At 40.1% G+C, this 19166-nt stretch overlaps 1 protein-coding gene across 1 annotated transcript in view; it reads right to left on the reverse strand.

The window, feature by feature from the left end:
• Window positions 1-10372: 10372 nt before the first annotated feature.
• LOC118699517 (interleukin-6 receptor subunit beta-like) overlaps window positions 10373-19166 on the reverse strand; it is a 29796-nt gene continuing 21002 nt past the window's right edge. The window contains exons 13-15 of the mRNA XM_036403570.1: window positions 18144-18240; window positions 16137-16200; window positions 10373-11251 (exon numbers count right to left, since the gene is read on the reverse strand). Of these exons, the coding sequence (XP_036259463.1) occupies window positions 10775-11251; window positions 16137-16200; window positions 18144-18240 (638 nt within the window). The 3' untranslated portion in view covers window positions 10373-10774. The remainder of the gene's footprint in view (window positions 11252-16136; window positions 16201-18143; window positions 18241-19166) is intronic.

Below are 19166 nucleotides of genomic sequence, written 5' to 3' on the forward strand. Positions count from 1 at the left end.
ACCATAATTTTGAAAGTGAAAATTTGACTTAATGTCAAGTGCTGAAATTTGTAAATGGCTAAAATCATGTCAGTCAGTAGACAGTTCAGAGAGATGTAGTTTTCTCACCAGAGACTGGAGTGTGGAGAATTGAATATATGTAGATATCATTAAGTGCTAGAGCCTAAAGATAATCTGAAATTTAATTTTGTTTGCTAATACATGAACAAGTTTTCTGCTTGTAGTTTAGCTTTATTTTTATATGTTGAAAAGTGTAATTAAAATTAGATTGAAAACGAAAAGCACTGTACAAAAGGATTTTTTTTAATATAAGAGAACCACACTTTTTAATTCAAGACTGCCTCATTTGTAGGTAAGTCCTGTTGCAAGGTATGAACATGTTAGCACAAGGGTTTCTTTTGTATTGTCTTCAATGTAATGCAGCTTAATAAACTGCTCAATATGTGGAGGCAGATACTTTCCCTCTAGTTTGAGGATATACGGCTGTTAACACTTCAGTTCTGTATTGTTTAAATACTACAGTTGAGAAGCTATCTTCCTACTTAAGCTTGTTTTCTGAACATCTGAACTCTTACTATCCAAGAGGGCAATTTTTTTTTTAAATTGTCACGACAAGTCAGTTTTAAGATTGTCAGGCCTAATACAGGAGAACATGGACAGCAAAAATTAGATTTTAGCTATTTGTACTATTCTGGAAAGTTTTAGCTTACACCTTTTTTAAAATTTTTGTTACATTTTTTATGTTCATCCAGTGCCGAATTTGATGGGAGATCAGAAATTTTTGGTGTATGAAGTGTATTCTATAGTAGTTGCTAATGGAATCATTCTTTTTCCATTGAAAAGGCTATATATGTCTTTTTTGGCCTGAAAGGTTTGTCAGTAATGGTAAAAGAATAATTTCATCTCCCTTTCATGCAGTTCTTGATAGATAGCCTTAATGAGGCTGCCAGTTAACTGGCTTTCTTGGAAATCGTTACTCTGTTCTTTAGTGCAAAGATTTAGAACCGCTGCTGCACTGATGAGTAAATCATGGGCCATTTAGAAGTTGCTACTTTGAAAAGCTGTCATTTACATAACGATCAAGGGGATGACTGATTTGGCCCAGAAAGGTCAGGAGTGGAATTTAATATTCACAGTTTATGTAGCCTATCAGTGGGTCCTTTCTGGTATTTTCCCGACTGACACACGAGCTCTGTCCAATTTGTTACATACATATCACACCCATCACAGTCTGGATTCAGGAATACCTGAGGAACCTAAGCACCACAGCAGCAAAAGGTACTATTTTCCTTCTCGAAGTTTGATATTTCTGTTAATAATGTAGGTATTCTAAATTAATAGGTAACCAAACTTGTGCTATGTTGGTAGAGTATATTTTTGCATTAATGAAGCAACTATGAAAGTGGTACACGTAAAGAAATGTGAAATGCTAGTACATTGTTGTTCTTTTCATAAATAAATAATGTCCCAAAGTTCTAATGGTGTCATAAACTCACTTCCACTAAATTTAGATGAGATACAACACATGGCTGTGCAAATTTTCTCTATTTTTTTTTCTTTTCTGTAATAGGCTTTATCTGCTCCAGAGTCAAGTGCTTTGAAAGTAAGTCTGTTGTACTGATACTGAGGAGAGTGTTACAGGAAAGGTGATAAGGGGTTAAGTAACTGAATATATCATCATTCTTTAGTTACAGAAGAGCCTTCTGAATCCCGTCTCTGAGAAGGGGATTTTCTTTGAACAAGAAACTACTAAAGTTTCACCAGAGAGAGTGTTTCACTTGCAAACAGTAAGTTAGTGAATGTGACTGTATAGAAGACTATATCAAAGTGCGAATCAGGAGTTCAAGCAGAGCTCTGACACTAACTACGTGTCAATTTATTGCCATGGATGATTTCCCTCTAAAATTTACTTATTTAGTTCTCAACTCTACTAATTTTATATCAGAACTTGGAGTACTCTACTCTGTTCAGTCAAAGTGTGTCAATACTGAATTAATTACCTGGAAGTGGACTTCAGAATCTTTTGATGAGGAAAGTGTTAGACCTGGGTCATTGCTTTGCACTGAATGCGTTAGAAATGGGCATTTGTGGTGCTTTTATGGCTGGATGAAAAATGGTTGCCAGTAATGGGTAAGTTAATTCATTCTAGTAAATCAGATTCCTTTGATAATTTTTACTATGGGAAATTATTTATAGTTGTAAGAACAGTTGTAATTCAGTAGGTGATAATAAAACATATAAATCCTACTACTTTTTAAAATAATTTTCTGTCAGATCTGTAACTATTCCAACAGCAGCTAATAACTGCAAATAGAGAGAGTAATGGTTCTGTGTATCATTTACCAAGAATTGCCAGATCAGCTTTGGGTTTGCTGTTGCAGAACATTATTTTGAAAGCATTATCTTTATTGCTGAGAACACAGGCTAGTTGTATGACCCAAGAGAGAAACCTCCAAGAAAGCTTCAAGCCCCTGAAGGATTGTTGAGGGGATTGCAGTGTAGAAACAAAAATATTTAAGCCAGAATTAGTCCTGGAATTTCAGAAAGTACAAGTGTGACAGCTGATGTAGGAAGAGCATCTTCTGGGAGTTGGGCTATGCTGCACTGCAGTGTAAAACTCGGTGCTGGAGCACCCCCTCCTGAACTATCACAGTAAGATTTCAGGTAGTGTTTGACATACTGGATATTTAGACACTGAGTGTGCTACCAGCTTTTTGCAGCCAGCCTACTGCAAAACACCACTATCTTCAGTACCCTACCTCTGCTAACTTTGTAGTCTAATGCAATAGTAGTCTGCCAAAATGCACTGGAAAGTGATGTACCTACTTACACATTAATAGGAGATACTCCATGTACAAGTAGCTGGGCCTTTTTAGTCAAATCTGAAAGAGGTTTGTTTTGACTTTGATTTTATGCCCAGTTCATTACCAGGTGCCTTGAACCAACACTCAAGGACTAAGGCTGATGCATGTTGGAGGTTTACATTTAACAATTAATTGATGAAATGTGTTTCAACTATTTCTTTTGGAGGTGGGGAAGTAAATTAGAATGCCTGACAGCAGGATGGTGCTTTTATTTAATCCAAGGAGAAAATTAAGTAAATCAGAACTCTGTAGTCCTTGCTGCAATGCAGTTTATGATTGCAATGAGAGTGTTGCCAGTGAAGAAAAGGAATGGGACCTGTAGGGTTAGATTCTGTAACATGGCATTTGGCGGAGTACCATCATGCCAGTGTGCAAAACTGGGCCACCTGGGCAGCACAGCTGGTGCCTTTCCAAGACACATTGGGTGCTGGAAGGAAAGACAATGCAAGTGGAGGGGTGTAAGGAGAAATAGAACCAGTGTGTCTTTCATCGCTTGTTCTCTGCATCCATGCTTTTTGCTCCTTGAAGCTTTCAAATAACCAACCAATATTATTAAAAAAATACCAAACTAAACAACCCACCCAAAAAACCAAACAACAAACAAACCCAAAACAAAACTGTCCTTAGAAGTGGAAAATCCATTCTTTTATGCTTGTGACTGGGTCTCCAGTGTTATTTCTCTGTGTCCTAGGATCAGCATACTGGAGAATAGAAAATTAGTCACATACAGTATTACAAACAAAACACATTGACTATTTGTCAGTAAAAGATTTGGTGGATTGAGGATTTTAAAAAGTTCACTTCAAACTCTGCAGCTGCAAATAGACAAATATAGAAACAGGAGAAACCCTGATGCTTAAAAAATACTAGATAAAGAAACATTCTTAGAGCAAATGGCTTCAAAGCAATTGTATCATGGATTTATGATTACACACACAACCTTTTTTGGAACTGCAGACTCCTCAAGCATTCCAATGGAGATACAGCCTATATATGGTGAATTTGAGTGTACTATTACACCTTTGCTTTTCTTACTTATTTTTGTGAAATCCAGAGGATCTTCTGATGAAGGTTGAATGAACACTGAAACAATGTTCACATGCTACTGGAATCACATGCTACTCGATTATTTTCACTGGTTTTGGAGCTAGAGACTTTCTCAACATTCACAAAATCTCTTAGTTATTAGTGGAAATATTTATATTCTTTTTCATAGTGGGATCCTTAATAGTAATGTTAGTTTTCATTGAGCCAGTGCATTCAATGTAAATTTCATTTTAATTTTTTAATAAATGCTTTGCAGCATTGGAAGAACATTCATATGACCCAGCACAATTAGTTAGAACTTCAATGTGACTAAATGCTATTTTTTTTTAAACAATGAGGTTCTCACCCTTGTTGTATTGAAAAGCTACAATGCAGTCTTTGCGTAGGATGTTGTGTGGGCATTGGAAATTATAGCTTCTTTGACACAGCTGTGACAATTAAAAGTTGCAGAAACACATGTAGCTTCCTTTCTAAAAGTGAGTAGGTAGCACTTGAAAATAATACACAGAAGTCACAGTGGCCAAGTTAATTTCAAGACTGTGTAACCCACTAAACCACCAGATACTAAACATGCAACCGCAGCTGTAATGCCAAAAGGCATTATTGCATCCTATGGATCCTAATTCTGATCATACCCAGTAGCCACACATGTGAAACGAATGCCAGAATGGTTATTTAATTAGAACTTGGAAGAAAGCCGATGATTGCTGATTGCTGAGTACCTTGGCTTGGACCACTCACTACTAGCAAAGTTTAACAGTAGCAATTAGAGAATTACAGAATCAAGTAGGTTGAAGAAGACCTTGGAGATCAACTCCAACCTATGACCTAATACCACCTTATGAAATAAACCATGGCACTGAGTGCCACATCCAGCCTTTTTTTAAACACCTTGAGGGACAGTGACTCCACCACCTCCCTCAGCAGCCTATTCCATGGCCCAATCACTCTGTGAAGAAATTTTTTCTAGTGTCTAGCCTAAACTCCTCTGGAACAGCGTGAGGCTGTGTCCTGTCCGTGGTTGTCTGGGAAAAGAGACCAACCCCCACCTGATGGCATCGTCATTGCAGGCAGTTGTTGGGAGCACTGAGGGTCTCCCCTAAGCCTTTTTTCCAGGCTAAACACCCCCAGCTCCCTCAGCTGCTCCTTCTCAGACTTGTGCTCCACACCCTTCCGTAGCTCTGTTGCCCTCCTCTGGACCTGTCTGAGTATCTCAACATCCTCTCTAAACTGAGGGGCCCAGAACTGGACACAGCATTCAAGGTGTGGCCTCAGCAGTGCCCAGTACAGGGGGACAGTCCCTGCCCTGGCCCTGCTGGCCACAGCATTGCTGATCCAGGCCAGGATGCCATTGGCCTTCTTGGCCACCTGGGCACAGCCTGGCTCATGTTCAGCCACTGTCACCAGCACCCCCAGATCCCTTTCTGCCTGGCCCCTGTCCGGTCACTCTGTCCCCAGCCTGTAGCACTGCAGGGAATTGCTGTGGCCAAAGTGCAGGACCTGGCACTTGGTCTTGTTAAACCTCAGATTGCTGGGCTCAGCCCATCTATCCAGCCTGTCCATGTCTCCCTGCAGAGCCCTCCTACCCTCCAGCAGATCAACACTCACACCCAGCTTGGTGTCATCTGCTAATTTGCTGTGGCAGACTCAATCCCTTCATTTGGATCATCAGAAAAGACAGTAAACAGGACTGAGCCCAACAGAGATCCCTGGAGGACACCACTGGTGACTGATTCCCAGCTGGATGCTGCACCATTCACCACCACTCTCTGGCCCATGCCCAAATTACTGTTTAGGAAAGGCCAGAGAATACATACTGTTCTGATATGTTTTTGTTTATTGTTCTCTTATCCATTTCTGTGCTAGCAATCTATGAAAAACTATGAATCTATGAAAAACTGTCTGCAGCCTGTAAATTTTCAGGTAAAATAGCATGTTTGCTACTCTCCAGTTTACCTAGGCTCCAGTGTCTCCAGTAAGGACCTGGACCCATTTAATCTGTTTTCCTGACAGTGATGGTTGTAGCTTTGCCCATCATTCTTCAGAACTTTTCTTTGTCCTTCCTGTGTCTGCCACTTCAACAAGTCCAGAGTACTTCCTTAGTGGGTTCATTCTGATAAAGTAATAAGGCCACCCATTTGCTTGGGGAAAGCTTTGTGGAAGGAAGTTAGAGCATAAGTCTTATAAGAGGTGGCTGAGGGAGCTGGGGATGTTTAGCCTGGAGAGAAGGAGGCTCAGGGAAGGGATCTTGTCGCTCTCTACAACTGTCTGTGAGGATGTTGCAGTGAGATGAGGGTCAGTATATTCTTAAAAATGTGGGTGTTAAAGTGGTAGGTGCTGCTGCCTATCTCTTGTCCCCAGCAAGCTTCTCCTGTCAAAAGGCAAGCTGAGTTAACATTCAGGCAATGCAGTCAAACCTCCACTCAACACTCATTGCAGCTGGCTCAGCAATAGAAGCAAGAAAGGCTCTTTTGCAAGATTTTATTCCAGCAGAATAACACAGTATCTGAAGGGCAAACCCAGGGAAAGAGGATGAACCCCGTGGAGCAGTCAGTTTATAAAGGGGAAGGGGTCGGGGGCAGAGCTGAGGGCTAGGCAGAGGGGCCCGGCTTCCAGGGGAACAGGAGTGGCCACCAGGGGTACCAAGCCAGTGACAGGGGAATGAGAAACCGGAGGAAGTTGTGACACCAAGACCATGGGGGAGTCTGTTTTTTTCCTTTGGGAGGGATGACTCTGTGGTAAGTAGTTAATGTTTCCAGGGCTGAGGGCTTGGGGATTGACCAAGTGGGGAGAGTTCATGGGATGCTACATATTCTTACAGATAACAAGTGACAGGGTGAGAGTATTGGCCCCAAGTTGCACCAAGGGAGAGTTAGATTGAATATCTGGAAACATTTCTTCACAGGAAGGGTTGTCAATCCTTGGAACACACTACCCAGGGAACTGGTTAAGTCACCATCCCAGGAGGCACTTAAGGATGTGGTTTAGTGGTGGGCTTGGCAGTATTAAGTTTGCAGTTGGTCTCAATCCTAAAGGTCATTTCCAACCTCAGTGATCCTGTGATTCTCTGAAGCACTGGAGGGGTCTCTGAGGATGGGTGATGGGAATGACCATTTCTAGCACAGCAGGTTGTTTTTAGTTTTATTATCAAGCTGGTTCTTTTGCTGTAGAATTGAAATAGGTATGAGGATAAGATTATTCCCATCCCACACCACTGGCATGGATTTGTCTTAGCAGTCTTCTACAAACAGTGCTCAAAGTGAGTGGTGTAAGGTGTCACAAGTTTTATTACCCAGGATCATACAAATTCCATCCACATTGTACCAGAATACATTTAACCTCATTCAGGCAGCAGACACATAGTGCCATTGAGTGAGAGAAACGGGCAAGCCAAGAACCTGTGACACTGAGCCAAGAGTATCTTCTGTAACCAGAGGTCTTTCATGAAGGGCTTCATTATTTGACAATTTTTGTAGCAATAACTATAGTTGACTTGAGTTGACAGGATACCCCTGTGTTCTCTGCTTTCCAGACAGCTCTGCTCAAATGCAGACACTATTGTGCCATAAAAGTGGCTCTAAGGGTTAAGGCTCTAAGCTTAAAGGCTTAGATTCTGGGGGAATTTGTAGATATTTGGTAGACATTATTATTCACTTGTTAACTAATGCAGAATAAACCTCTACAGTATTGTCGTTGCTGCAATCTCCTGTTCCAGCGTGAGTCCTTGTTTGTTTTGTCTCTGATACAGTGTTAATTTTCAGAGCTAACTACTGCAGTGTAGTCTGACTTTAAGCACTAAATTAAAAATATAATGAAAAATTAAAAATAATAAAAACTCCTCATGCAAGAAAAACATCTACTCTGCATACCAGAAAAATACATGTATACTAACCTAGCTTTGTGCTGTATTAGAGACTGAGTATTACTTTCCTTTCTCTGTAAATATAGAATGATAAAGTACTGTAAACTTGCAGTATAATGCAATCCCATGCTATAAATCACGATGATGATGATGTGCTTCCAGGTCTACAGTTGTCTAAGCTTTCACCATGTCTAAATTCTCACTAATGCTGACAGTAATCATCCAGAGCTATACTGACAGTGAAAAAGCAGCAAAAATTTAATTATAAAATACCTTGTCTTTTGTGGTCCTGAGCTTTCATATCTGCAATTTCACACAACATAACATATATTGAAGCTAAGAATATTGATGCTTAGAACACTACACTAACCACTTGAACAGTACTATAGCACATGGAATAAAGTATCTTACATGTTTATTTGTGTAAAAAGGCCTCTGCAGTCACTGTTTTTTAAACTGCCTGAAGAGGTCAGAGAGTATAACTAGATAATTGTTGTAGGACCCTTCTAACTGAAATAAAAATCTCCACAGGAGAGCCAACCAAAACCAAATACCACAGACATCTATATTTCTCTAACCTGCAGACCTGAACATGGTATGTCTCCTAATCCTGTGTCACAGAGTAAGTACATTATTCCAACTAAACCTCCTTTTTGGCTGCATGAAAGTATTTAGTAAATGTACTTTTCTATTTCTCTCCACATAAAAGGTTCTTTCTTTGCTCTCAAAGTATACATCATAATGGGATGAGTTTTGAATTTATTTCCAATCTCCACACCAGGATTTTATATGTATCTCTTATTCCCCCAAATGTACTGTTTATGGCCGTTGTGCAAATATTGAGATCAATTAAGAATTACATATATTTTGAACTTTATAACTGAAAGTACAATACATCTATACCTTCTATTTAATATCCATGGGTGGTTCTAGTACAACTCTCCTGTTCTGCTGTATGAATTTTCTGTAATAAGATGCCAGACAATGGCTAGTAGAGCGGAGTTGATAATCAACCAGGTTAAAAGCCCAATCTGTCTCTTGAGTTTCATGTATCAAGACTGTTTCATGTACTGGAACAGCTTACAAGGCTTTGGTTTGGTTCTACTTGCTTACTTTATACATATTTATCCATAACAGAATAATACGTATTGGTTTGTTAGGTGCAGAGTACAAAAAGAAGAATTTGGTGTTTACAGGGATGAGTAAAGCTATTGAAGGTAAGCACTAGGAAAATAAGTTTCTTTGGCCAGAAATGAAAGAAATACTGTAAGTAATGAGCATGGATAATTCTTATATTCTGGAAAAGGACAAATTATGACTACTTGATAAAGATTATATATCAGGACTTCATTGTCTGTAACAGCATTTCAATAACACCACTTGATATTACCAGTAAAAATAGCTCCACTAATAGCAGGATCATTTGCATTCTCTTAAATTCAATTAGGCAAAGCCACCAGATTAAAGTTCAGAAAAAGAAGAAAGATATTTAAAAGACTGTCCAAAGTTGTGCAGTCTCTAGGGAGTGCTTCTCTTACCCCTTGTTTCAATTGCAAGATTTAACAGCTATGAGTGCACATTGCTTTGTGGGACAAGAATGAATTTTAAGTGGTAAGAAAAAATACAATGCATAACCCACAGTGAAATACAGGTTTGTTCCTGGCAGTCTTAACAGATATAGAGAGATATAGTTAAAGAGAGAGTGAATATAAATAAGGAAAATAAATAAACTAGGTTTTGGTTTGGATTCGCACTGAATTAATGAAGTGGGGATATGGAATTTCTCTGAGTTTTTAAGAGCATGGCTATTCTATAATTCATGCTGGCTAGTATGAGTGGAAATATTTGTGTGAATGCCAATCATCCTTCACTTTTAATGAGAAATTTTTTTTAAATGTCCATCTATGGATTCTCTGGTGCTTATGAAACAGTTGATCAATTTCTTTCTCCACAAAGCAATTTTAATAAAATGTTCCTTAAACTTGAGACAACAACAATAAACTGGGTCTTCTACAATAAGTGCAGACTATTAATGCTTGGAGAGTTCATGACTGAGAAACTCTTGTAAGCCTGAATATGGTTCAGACTCCTTGCATTGTGGGGATACATGATGGAGTTGCATAGAAAGCATATTGAGGAAGACCCTTTTATCCCCTGTATTCCAGTGGCTCCTCTTCCATGCAATCTTTGGAGGTATGGGTACTTGAAATGGGTACCTGTTCAGCTCCTGAAATCTGTTTAACAGTTATTGTCATCGCAGTGTGAAAATATATCTGCAGTTACACCTCATCACAAATTATGGATGGGTTTTTCTGAATGTATGGGTAATTGTAGGAGGAAATAGCCTTAATTTTATACAAGTAACAACTCCAATACTGTTAATGAAACTTATTATCATCTTCACTTACACAGCACTATTTGTCTACAATGACTAAAGGTGTAAAGTTCTGAAATGTAAAGCACTAATGGTATTTTACATGGATCAATAAGCAAAGTTTAGATTCCTAATTTGAAAGATTTACACTAATTTCTGTGACCAGCTTTGACCAACTGGAGATCTTTGAAGCAGTGGATACTTTTGCTGGAATTTTTTTTTTTTTTGGAAAGAACTTACTGGATCTGAAAATCAGATCTGAAGCTAGTCATAGTTAGTAGAGAATTTTTCTGATATCTACAATGACATTGTGCTTAGAGTGGAAGCCTTGAATGGCTCCTGAATGCCCTGGAACAAAATATCAAGCAAGAGGTACTTTACTGAAAGATTTTTCATGTAAGTCCCTAAAAGATTTGCCTGTGTGAAGGTGGACTTTCCACTGGATGACCGTGGTGAAATAGCTAATCTTATAATACAATCAATCTATTTCACCAAGGAAACTTACTATAGTAGAGATAACTATTGTCACAAGCTCACTGTCCCATATGGTCCTTGTGGCTCCACTGAAGTACAACAAGATTTGGAGCCTCATTTTATAGTAAGGAAAATAATGAAAATGCTTCAGGTTTAATTGGCTTGTCCCATGAAATTTGGTCCAGATGGCAGAAGTACCACCTGGCTTTGTTTGAGGTAGTCCTGGGAAGCAAACAAAACCTTCTGCACAGTTTGTGCTGGCTTACTGCTTAGTTCCATTTTCAGACAAGGATGAGCAGTTCTTTCAGGTGTGCTCACTGCCAGACCCATCAGGGCTTTCTGACTAAACTCCATGCTGGCATAGTCACTCAAGAGTGGTACTTCTGTGGAAATGGTGTCTTCTTCACTTGTCACTGCTTCTGCAGGGATTTCTTCATGTCTTGGACTCATGTCTATGCTATTGCTAGGTTTTTCTGACTGGCAGGTGCCATGCTTGTTGTCTTCTCCACCATCTGTGGAGAGATCTAGGGTCAGAGGAACCTTTGATTCATGCTCTATGACAAAAAGGCTGGTGGTATCATTGTCTGACAGGGCCTGAAGCAGTGACCTTGAAACATGTTTCCAATTAGTCTGTGGGAGAAAGCAAGAAAAAAGAATAATATGCTAATTAATCCATTTTAGCTCATTTTTGGTTTTCGAAATATGACTGAAAATACCTAATTTAAAGGACCATCTTGTCTGGTCCCATAGTATTTAATCAGTTTTTCTTGCTTTTATATTTACTTTACACCAAAAGTAGTGATGATAAAATGTAAGCCTCATGATGTGCTGTTCTGAGAACACAGCTTTCAAAAAATTTAGCAAATATATTACTGTAAAAAGGCAGAAATTTGAACAGCAGCCAGAAAAAATTAAGCTGTCAGCTGCTATGAACAGTTTGTTATTTAACTTCATGCCATGCTGTGATCTGAGTATACCTGGGGTAATAAGTTTTTTGCAAATTCTGGATGGTTAAATGGAGAACAGTTGGTAAAACCAAGCTTCCTTATTTTCCTCCTAGATTATTCTGTGTTTGCCATAATGGTTTTTAAATTATGGGCAGGCTGGTATAGCTATTAGACATTTTTCTTTCCTTCCCCCCCTGCCTCCCTGTCCCCACCTGCTCTATATTTGTTTACACCGGGTTTTTTTGCAAGAAATAAGTAAGTGTGCATTGTTTTTTATTTTCTTTCTTCTTACAAGTTGTGATCTGACTGAGAAATTAGAATGTTGTTCTTTGAAGTCTCAGGAATACCAAATAAAATCTCTCTCTTTTTCTCTTGTAATGGGATAAGTAGACATCACTACATGGTTAACTTCTGCCTTTTTTTGAATAAAAATCTGTATGATATGAATGTTCATTATCATATTTTTTTATGATGAGCAGCCCAAATTCCAAAGCTACCAAATCTGAAATAGGTTTTATATCTATCTGGACTTTAGTAAAGCATATGATACCATTTCCCACAGAATTCTCTTGAATAAATGGGCTGCTCCTGGCTTAGGCAGTTACACTGTTCATTGGGTAAAAAAACTGCCTGGATGGCCAGGCCCAGACAGTGGTGGTGAGTGGAGTTACATCCAGCTGGTGTTCAGTCACCAGTGCTGTTCCCCAGGGCTCAGTACTGGGGCCAGTCCTGTTTAATACCTTCACCAATGATCTCATGGAGGGCACCCTCAATCAGTTTGCAGGTGACACCAAGCTGGGTGGGAGTGCTGATCTGCTGGAGGGCAGGAAGGCTCTGCAGAGGGATCTGGACAGGCTGGATCATGGCTGAGGCCAATGGTGTGAGGTTCAACAAGGCCCAGTGCTGGGTCCTGCCCTTGGGTCACAACAACCCCAGGCAGCTCCACAGGCTGGGGCAGAGTGGCTGGAAAGGACCTGGGGGTGCTGGTGACAGCAGCTGAACATGAGCCAGGCTGTGCCCAGGTGGCCTAGAAGGCAAATGGCATCCTGGCCTGGATCAGCAATGCTGTGGCCAGCAGGGCCAGGGCAGGGATTGTCCCCCTGTGCTGGGCACTGCTGAGGCCACACCTGGAATCCTGTCCAGTGCTGAGCTTGCAGTTTAGGAAGGACTTTGAGGTACTGCACTGTGTCCAGAGAAGGGCAACAGAGCTGTGGAAGGGTCTGGAGCACAAGTCCAGTGGGGAGCTGGAGGTGCTCAGCCTGGAAAAAAGGAGGCTCAGGGGGGACCTTATCACTCCCTACAATTGCCTGAAAGGAGGATGTAGCCAGGTGGAGGTTAGTCTCTTTGCCTAGGTAACAAGTGAAAGAATGAGAGGAAATGGCCTCAAGTTGTACCAGGAAAGGTTTAGATTGGATATTAGGAAGAATTTCTTCTCTAAAAGGGTGGTCAGGCTGTCCAGGGATGTGGTGGATTCACCATCCCTGAAAGTGTTTGGAAAAAGTCTTCCTGTGTCAGCTGGAGACATGGATCATTGGTGAACTGGTTAATGGTTAGACTTAATGATCATGGAGGTCTTTTCTAAACAACATAGCAATGCTAGGATTCTGTCTGAAAGAGGCAATAGGCAAAGAAGAAGAAGCATCTTTGAAGAATCTTGGCTATGTATTATAGTAGAAGAAATGTATTTAAATATCTGTATAGAAGCTTTGCTTCAGAAGTCTCAGTTATCTTTGATGGGCTGCAGCTGCGATGTCTTTAATTGGGCTGCAGCTGTAACTAATGAAGATGACTAGGATAAAAGGGGGCGGGATAGCTAGTCAGGGAGAGCTTTAGAAGAGCTTTGACTTGAGAGAGAACACCATGCAGCAGAAAGAGTCAGTGAAGATCTGCAGGTATGAGAATACACTAGAGAGGTATAGACTTTAGAAGTCTGAGAATATCATTATGAGACTCTAGAGAAATAGTAGAACAACAACATTGGTGACCCCGACGTGATAGTTAGCAAAAGATAAGACAGCCGAGAGCTGTGGCAGCCAAGAGCTGCGACAGAACATAGCCTTTGAGTCAAAGAGCTGTGAAAGAGTATGGCCTTTGAACAAAGAGCTATGTAAGTTATACATAGCCTGTGAGTCATGAGAAAATATGAGTGTTACATAGCCTGTAAGTCATAGAGAAATGTATGTATTGTAATTGAACATCTGTACAACTGTTAACTTAAGTAAAAGAAAAGGGGGAAATATAGTAGAAGAAGTGTATTATAGAGGCTTTGCCCCGGGAGGTCCCGGTTGTCCTTGATGGGCTGCAGCTGCGATGTCCTTAATTGGGCTGCAGCTGTAACCAATGAAGATAACTGGGATAAAAGGGGGTGGGTTAGCCAGTCAGGGAGAGCCTTAGAAGACCCCTGACCTGAGAGAGAACAGCATGCAGCAGAAAGAGTCAGTGAAGATCTGCAGCCATGAGAATACACCAGAGAGGTATAGACTTTAGAAGTCTGAGAATATCATTATGAGACTCTAGAGAAATAATAGAACAACAACAATGTATGAAGAATAGGAGACTGGTTTGGGTGACTGACTGACATTTTAGTTCCCCACAGTTCATTTTCCTTGTCTCTGTAATGAAAGTGTCTTCAGTTCTTCCTGCTGCTCTGTACCATGGGATGTATGACTGATATTTTGTTAAGTAATCCCAGTAATACTGGACAACAAGTTGTCTTGTTGTCTTTTTTGGATTATTTTTCTATTTTTTGTCAAGAGTTGGTAAGTTGCTCAACTAAACTGATGTGGTTCAGTCTTGGAACAACTAGAAATCAAATGAATGTACAGAATATAGCAAGATTTGCTCCCTGCCCCTGTTTTGCCATACCTATTTGGGGAATACCTTTCTCCACAGTTCATTAATTGTTCAGAATACCAAATTAATTCTAGACAATATATCTGATAAACTGTTTATTGTACTGTCTCCTGACATAGTGCTTTTTCTGCTTTCTCCTAAACAGTTATCTGGTATCTGGTATTTTTGTGTCTAACATGTTATCAACATTACAATATTCTCTACCAGGAATGGTTAATACAAACTTCATTTTCTTTGACAGTTGCTTTGCTTCTGCAGGAAAAGTTAAAGGCATTTTTAATTAAGATATTTTGCTTTTATGCATTTTATGTCAAAATGGCACTGTGGTTCATAAAACCTACTTGTCCTTTCTATAGCATGCAGTCTCAGCGTGTTTCACTTGCATTTCTTCATTGCAAAATGGCTACCTGATGATGAGCTCTGAACTCATTGCTTCTTTAGCTGCATTTAGGTGCAAGTGAGGAAGTCCTGATCTGGAATTTGAAAATTCTGTTGCAGGAAGCAATGTTTCAGCAAAACTTCTGATTATCAGCAGACTATCAGGGTCTTCTGAAATACTGTCTCTGATTACTTCACTCTGTATCCCAGTTCTGGACAGTAGATACCTACCTAGCCAATGCCCAAAATTTGATGAGATAGAAGTCTGCTTGTTAAAGCTTGTGAGAGGAACTACTAGATTGTCAAGTGCCACCTTAAGTTCAAGTCTTCCAGAAAAAGAGATTTATAAAGGAAAGCAGTAGTAATTCCTGATACAAAGACACAATCATAGGTGGTCTGAGACTTAGGAGATAAACTTATGTGTTCTAAAAGGAGGACTTTTAGTATCAGATGTCACCAAAACTGCTGCAGAAATCTTGCTGCAATTGGGTTGCTAAAGTGGGAAGGCAAGAAGGTGAAGATATAAATAAATCCACTAATAGGCAAAAGTGGATATTATGGTCTCCAGCAGTTGATTCTAATAGCTGTATTTTTTCCTAACAGCTGATTTTCCTGCTTATTTAGTGCTGAAATTCAGGTATACTTACCAAAATAAAGGGAAAAGCTGTGGGCAAGATGTGAGCATGCTGCTGAACCTTGGTGCCTGTAGGGTAAGTAGGTGCTCCTCCGACAGCCACCAGCTGCCAGACAGAGCCCCTGGATTGCTTTGGAGGCAAGCTGACGAGCAGACTTCAGAAAAGACCATGTTACATGGCCACTCTCATTAGACTTCTCTGGAATTAGGCCACAATTCACTACTTTGTATTTTGAACAACTTGTACTTAATAATCAGTTTGAGTTGGTAAAAACTGAATGGTTAATGGTTAGACTTCATGGCACTTCATTTTATGGTAAGGAAAATAATGAAGATGCTTCAGGTTTAATTGGCTTGTCCCATGAAATTTTGTCCAGATGGCCAAAAAACCTCTGAATTTCTCTCTTTAGACTCCATCTACCTCCATTAGGCTTTGATTTGTTCTTTTAAGGATCATGTCTTTAAAAATGCTTTACAATGTACTCAAAAAAAGTCTGAGACCTTTATTAAATTTTAAAGTGTATATGGCCTATGCCTAAATAGAAACTATCCCCATCCTATATTTTGAATATTACTCTGGCTTCCAAGCAGCTGATATTAGACATTTTCTTGAGTAAAGTGTGAAAGGACAGATAACTAGCACTATAGATTAATCAAAGGTCTCCCCTGTGTATTTTTTTTATGCTGTCAGAAGAGTACTCACCATATCTTGGAGTGCAGTGCTGTTTCCTGGGGTGGGTACACTGCGCCAATATGATATTTTCAGCCTGTAAAGAAGTATTTTACATTTAACATCAGGTTAGATGATTGACATTTCCTATGCATTTAAATTAATTATTGTTCATACATAACATATTGACGTTTTTGTAACCATAAAAAAGGTGTTCTACAGAGACATTTAAGCATAATGCTAATTAAAAGCTGATGACCAAACTTGGTAGTCTATACTGAAATACTGAGTTAATGATGTTTAACATCCTTATTTAATGACAAAGGAGCTGTGAAAGTACTGGCAATGTGGTCTCTTTCTGTACTTTTAATCTATACATCTAATTTATCATTTCCACAAATCCTCCATCTTCCTTGAGGGCTTTGGGATATACAAGACAAAGCTTGATTTAGTAAGTATTTGCTCCTGGGCTTTGATTTAAAACTTCTCTTTTCCCTGAAAACAAAGAGCAAGATGCTGCTGCGTTCAGCCCCTGTGCAACAGCGCTGGTAGTCTGGGAGAAGCTCTAAGGAAACACAATTCCTGCTCTTTCCTGATTGTTTTGAGTTTGTCTCTTTCTGGGAGCTATCACATACAGTATCTCACCTCCATAAAAAAAGCCTCAACAAAGCTGTAAGAGAGGCTGAGACTTTAGGTAGTCCATCACTCTGCCTTTGTGTTGGCTTCAGTATTTTTCAGTTTTGAAAGTAAAGCTAGACTTCATTAGCTTTAGGATACTTTGCCTCTGCTTAGGCTGTGGTTGAGGTGAGAACTGTGGCTGTAAAGTTAATGAATCTCCTGCTGATCCTGTGAAGATGGCTGTTTGGCTGGCTGGTGACACCATCCTTACAAATCAAGAAGGCAATTGAGATGAGGGCATCACTGGGACCCTTTACCTCAGTTCAAATGTTCAATATTACTACAAATGTACGAATTTAAGCACTATTTTGTAGTGCTACACTGGGCTCCTGGGTGCTGCCTGGTTGTTTTGTGTTTTGTTTTATTTTTTCCCCTTTCCTCTTTCCTATTGGGCCCAGACAAAGAGGTGTGGTCTCATACTGAACACAACAAAGTTTACTCTAGGTCAAAAGTAGGTAAGTCTCAGAAGTTCCTGCCAAAACTGTTGTATCAGACACAGTGCAACTTAAAATACAATATGAAAAGGCTGAGTCTGTTTCCCAGTGGCAAGGACAAGAGTTTAAAGCTAAAGCAGGCTATGTCATGCTGTGTGGCTCTCAAGCCACAGGTTGTGCCAATGGTCCTTCAGCAATTGTGCTTTCAGCTTCTGAGGCTGGTGCTTTGTGAAGAAGAGAAAAAGGGAAAGTAGTGTTCTAGGACACCAAATAGTAACATGCGTGGTTGTATGCAATTAGGTTTGTCAGAAAATTATTATTGGAACCCATTACTATGCAAACCTTTTAGTCATAGTGTATGCGCCTGATATTGTACTTCAGATTATTATGTGGGGGTGAATACTTTATTATTGCAGAAACCAGTTTTTCATAAAATAAGAGGACCATTGCCAGATCTTATAGTCACCCTTATTATTCTCTCTTGTTCCTACTCATTTATTGCTCCTTGTCATTATGTGCTTATATGCATACTTTATAAATTTAATATCCAAATGTGTTTGCAAGAAACATCTTAGATAAAATTTATCAACTGCATGCTTTATCTATATATACGTAGCATATATCCCAGTGTGAGAAATGGTCCTGTTTCTTTCTAAGAGTGTTTGTGACAGGAGGTAGTCAGATAAAGGAACCAAAATCTAAAGAGTACAGATTTTTTACAAATTTGTTTTACCATTTAAATTAGCTTATAGCTTAATTAGCTTAGTGGCTTGTAATTGCTCTCACTGTGAGATTACTGTGGTGGCTTTGGTATTGTGGGTTTTTTGAGTTGTGTTGCATTTAATGACATAAAAGGCCCAGTGTTATGAAACTCAGAGCTAAGCAAACAGAGTGCTGCTAACAACTCCAGCCAATATTCTGTCCTTACCTTTTAATCACCAGGGAGCAAGTGAGAGGTGCAAAAACCAGAATGAGTATCATGCTGAAACAAAGACCAATCACAAAACCTTCAAGTTCTCCTTTATCTGATGGGAAACAGAAAACTTGAATCAGATTTATGGTGTTAAGTACAGAATGACCTTATTAACTTCATGAGAGAAATATTTCAAACAGAAGTCAAAGCCAACTTTACACATTGGTCTGGAATTTAAGTAAAATATAGTTAAAACTAAAGCTGGTGTTCTCAGGGGTGTGTGGGCTTTATCTACATATCACAGAATGGTTGGGATTGGAAGGGATCTCTAAAGCTCATCTATTCTAATCCCCTGCTAGCAGGTTCACCTAAAGCAGGTGAGACAGGATTGCATCTAGGCAGATTTCGAGTATCTCTAGGGAAGAAGACTCCCCAGCCCCTCCGGGCAATATGTTCGTGTACTCTATCACCCTCACAGTAAAGAAGTTCTTCATCATGTTCAGGTGGAAATTCTTGTGTTTCAGTTTATGCTCATTGCCTCTTGTTGTGTCATTGGGCACCAGAGAAAAGGGCCTGGCCCCATTTTCCTGACACTTGGCCTCAGGGTATTTGTATATATTGATAAGGTCCCCTCTCTGTTGCCTCTTCTCCATGGTAAAAAGGCCCAGCTCTCCCTGCCTTTCCTCACTAGTAAGGTGTTCCAGTTCCCTAAACACCTTTGCAACTCTCCACTGAACCCAGTCCAGCAGCTCCATGTCTCTGTTGTCCTGAGGAGCCCAGAACTGGACACAGCACTCGGGTGAGGCCTCACCAGGGCTGAGTACAGGGGCAGGATCACCTCCCTCCACCTGCTGGCAATGCTCTTCCCAATGCCCCCAGGATACCATTGGCCTTCTTGGCCACCAGGACACACTCTGGCTCATGGAAGCTTCTTGTCCACCAGGACCCCCAGGTCCTTCTCCACAGAGCTGCTCCCCAGCAGGGCAGCCCCAGCCTGTGCTGGTGCCTGGGGCTGTTCCTCCCCAGGTGCAGGACCCT

This window comes from Molothrus ater, chromosome Z (assembly GCF_012460135.2).
Source record: "Molothrus ater isolate BHLD 08-10-18 breed brown headed cowbird chromosome Z, BPBGC_Mater_1.1, whole genome shotgun sequence".
Lineage (NCBI taxonomy): Eukaryota > Metazoa > Chordata > Aves > Passeriformes > Icteridae > Molothrus > Molothrus ater.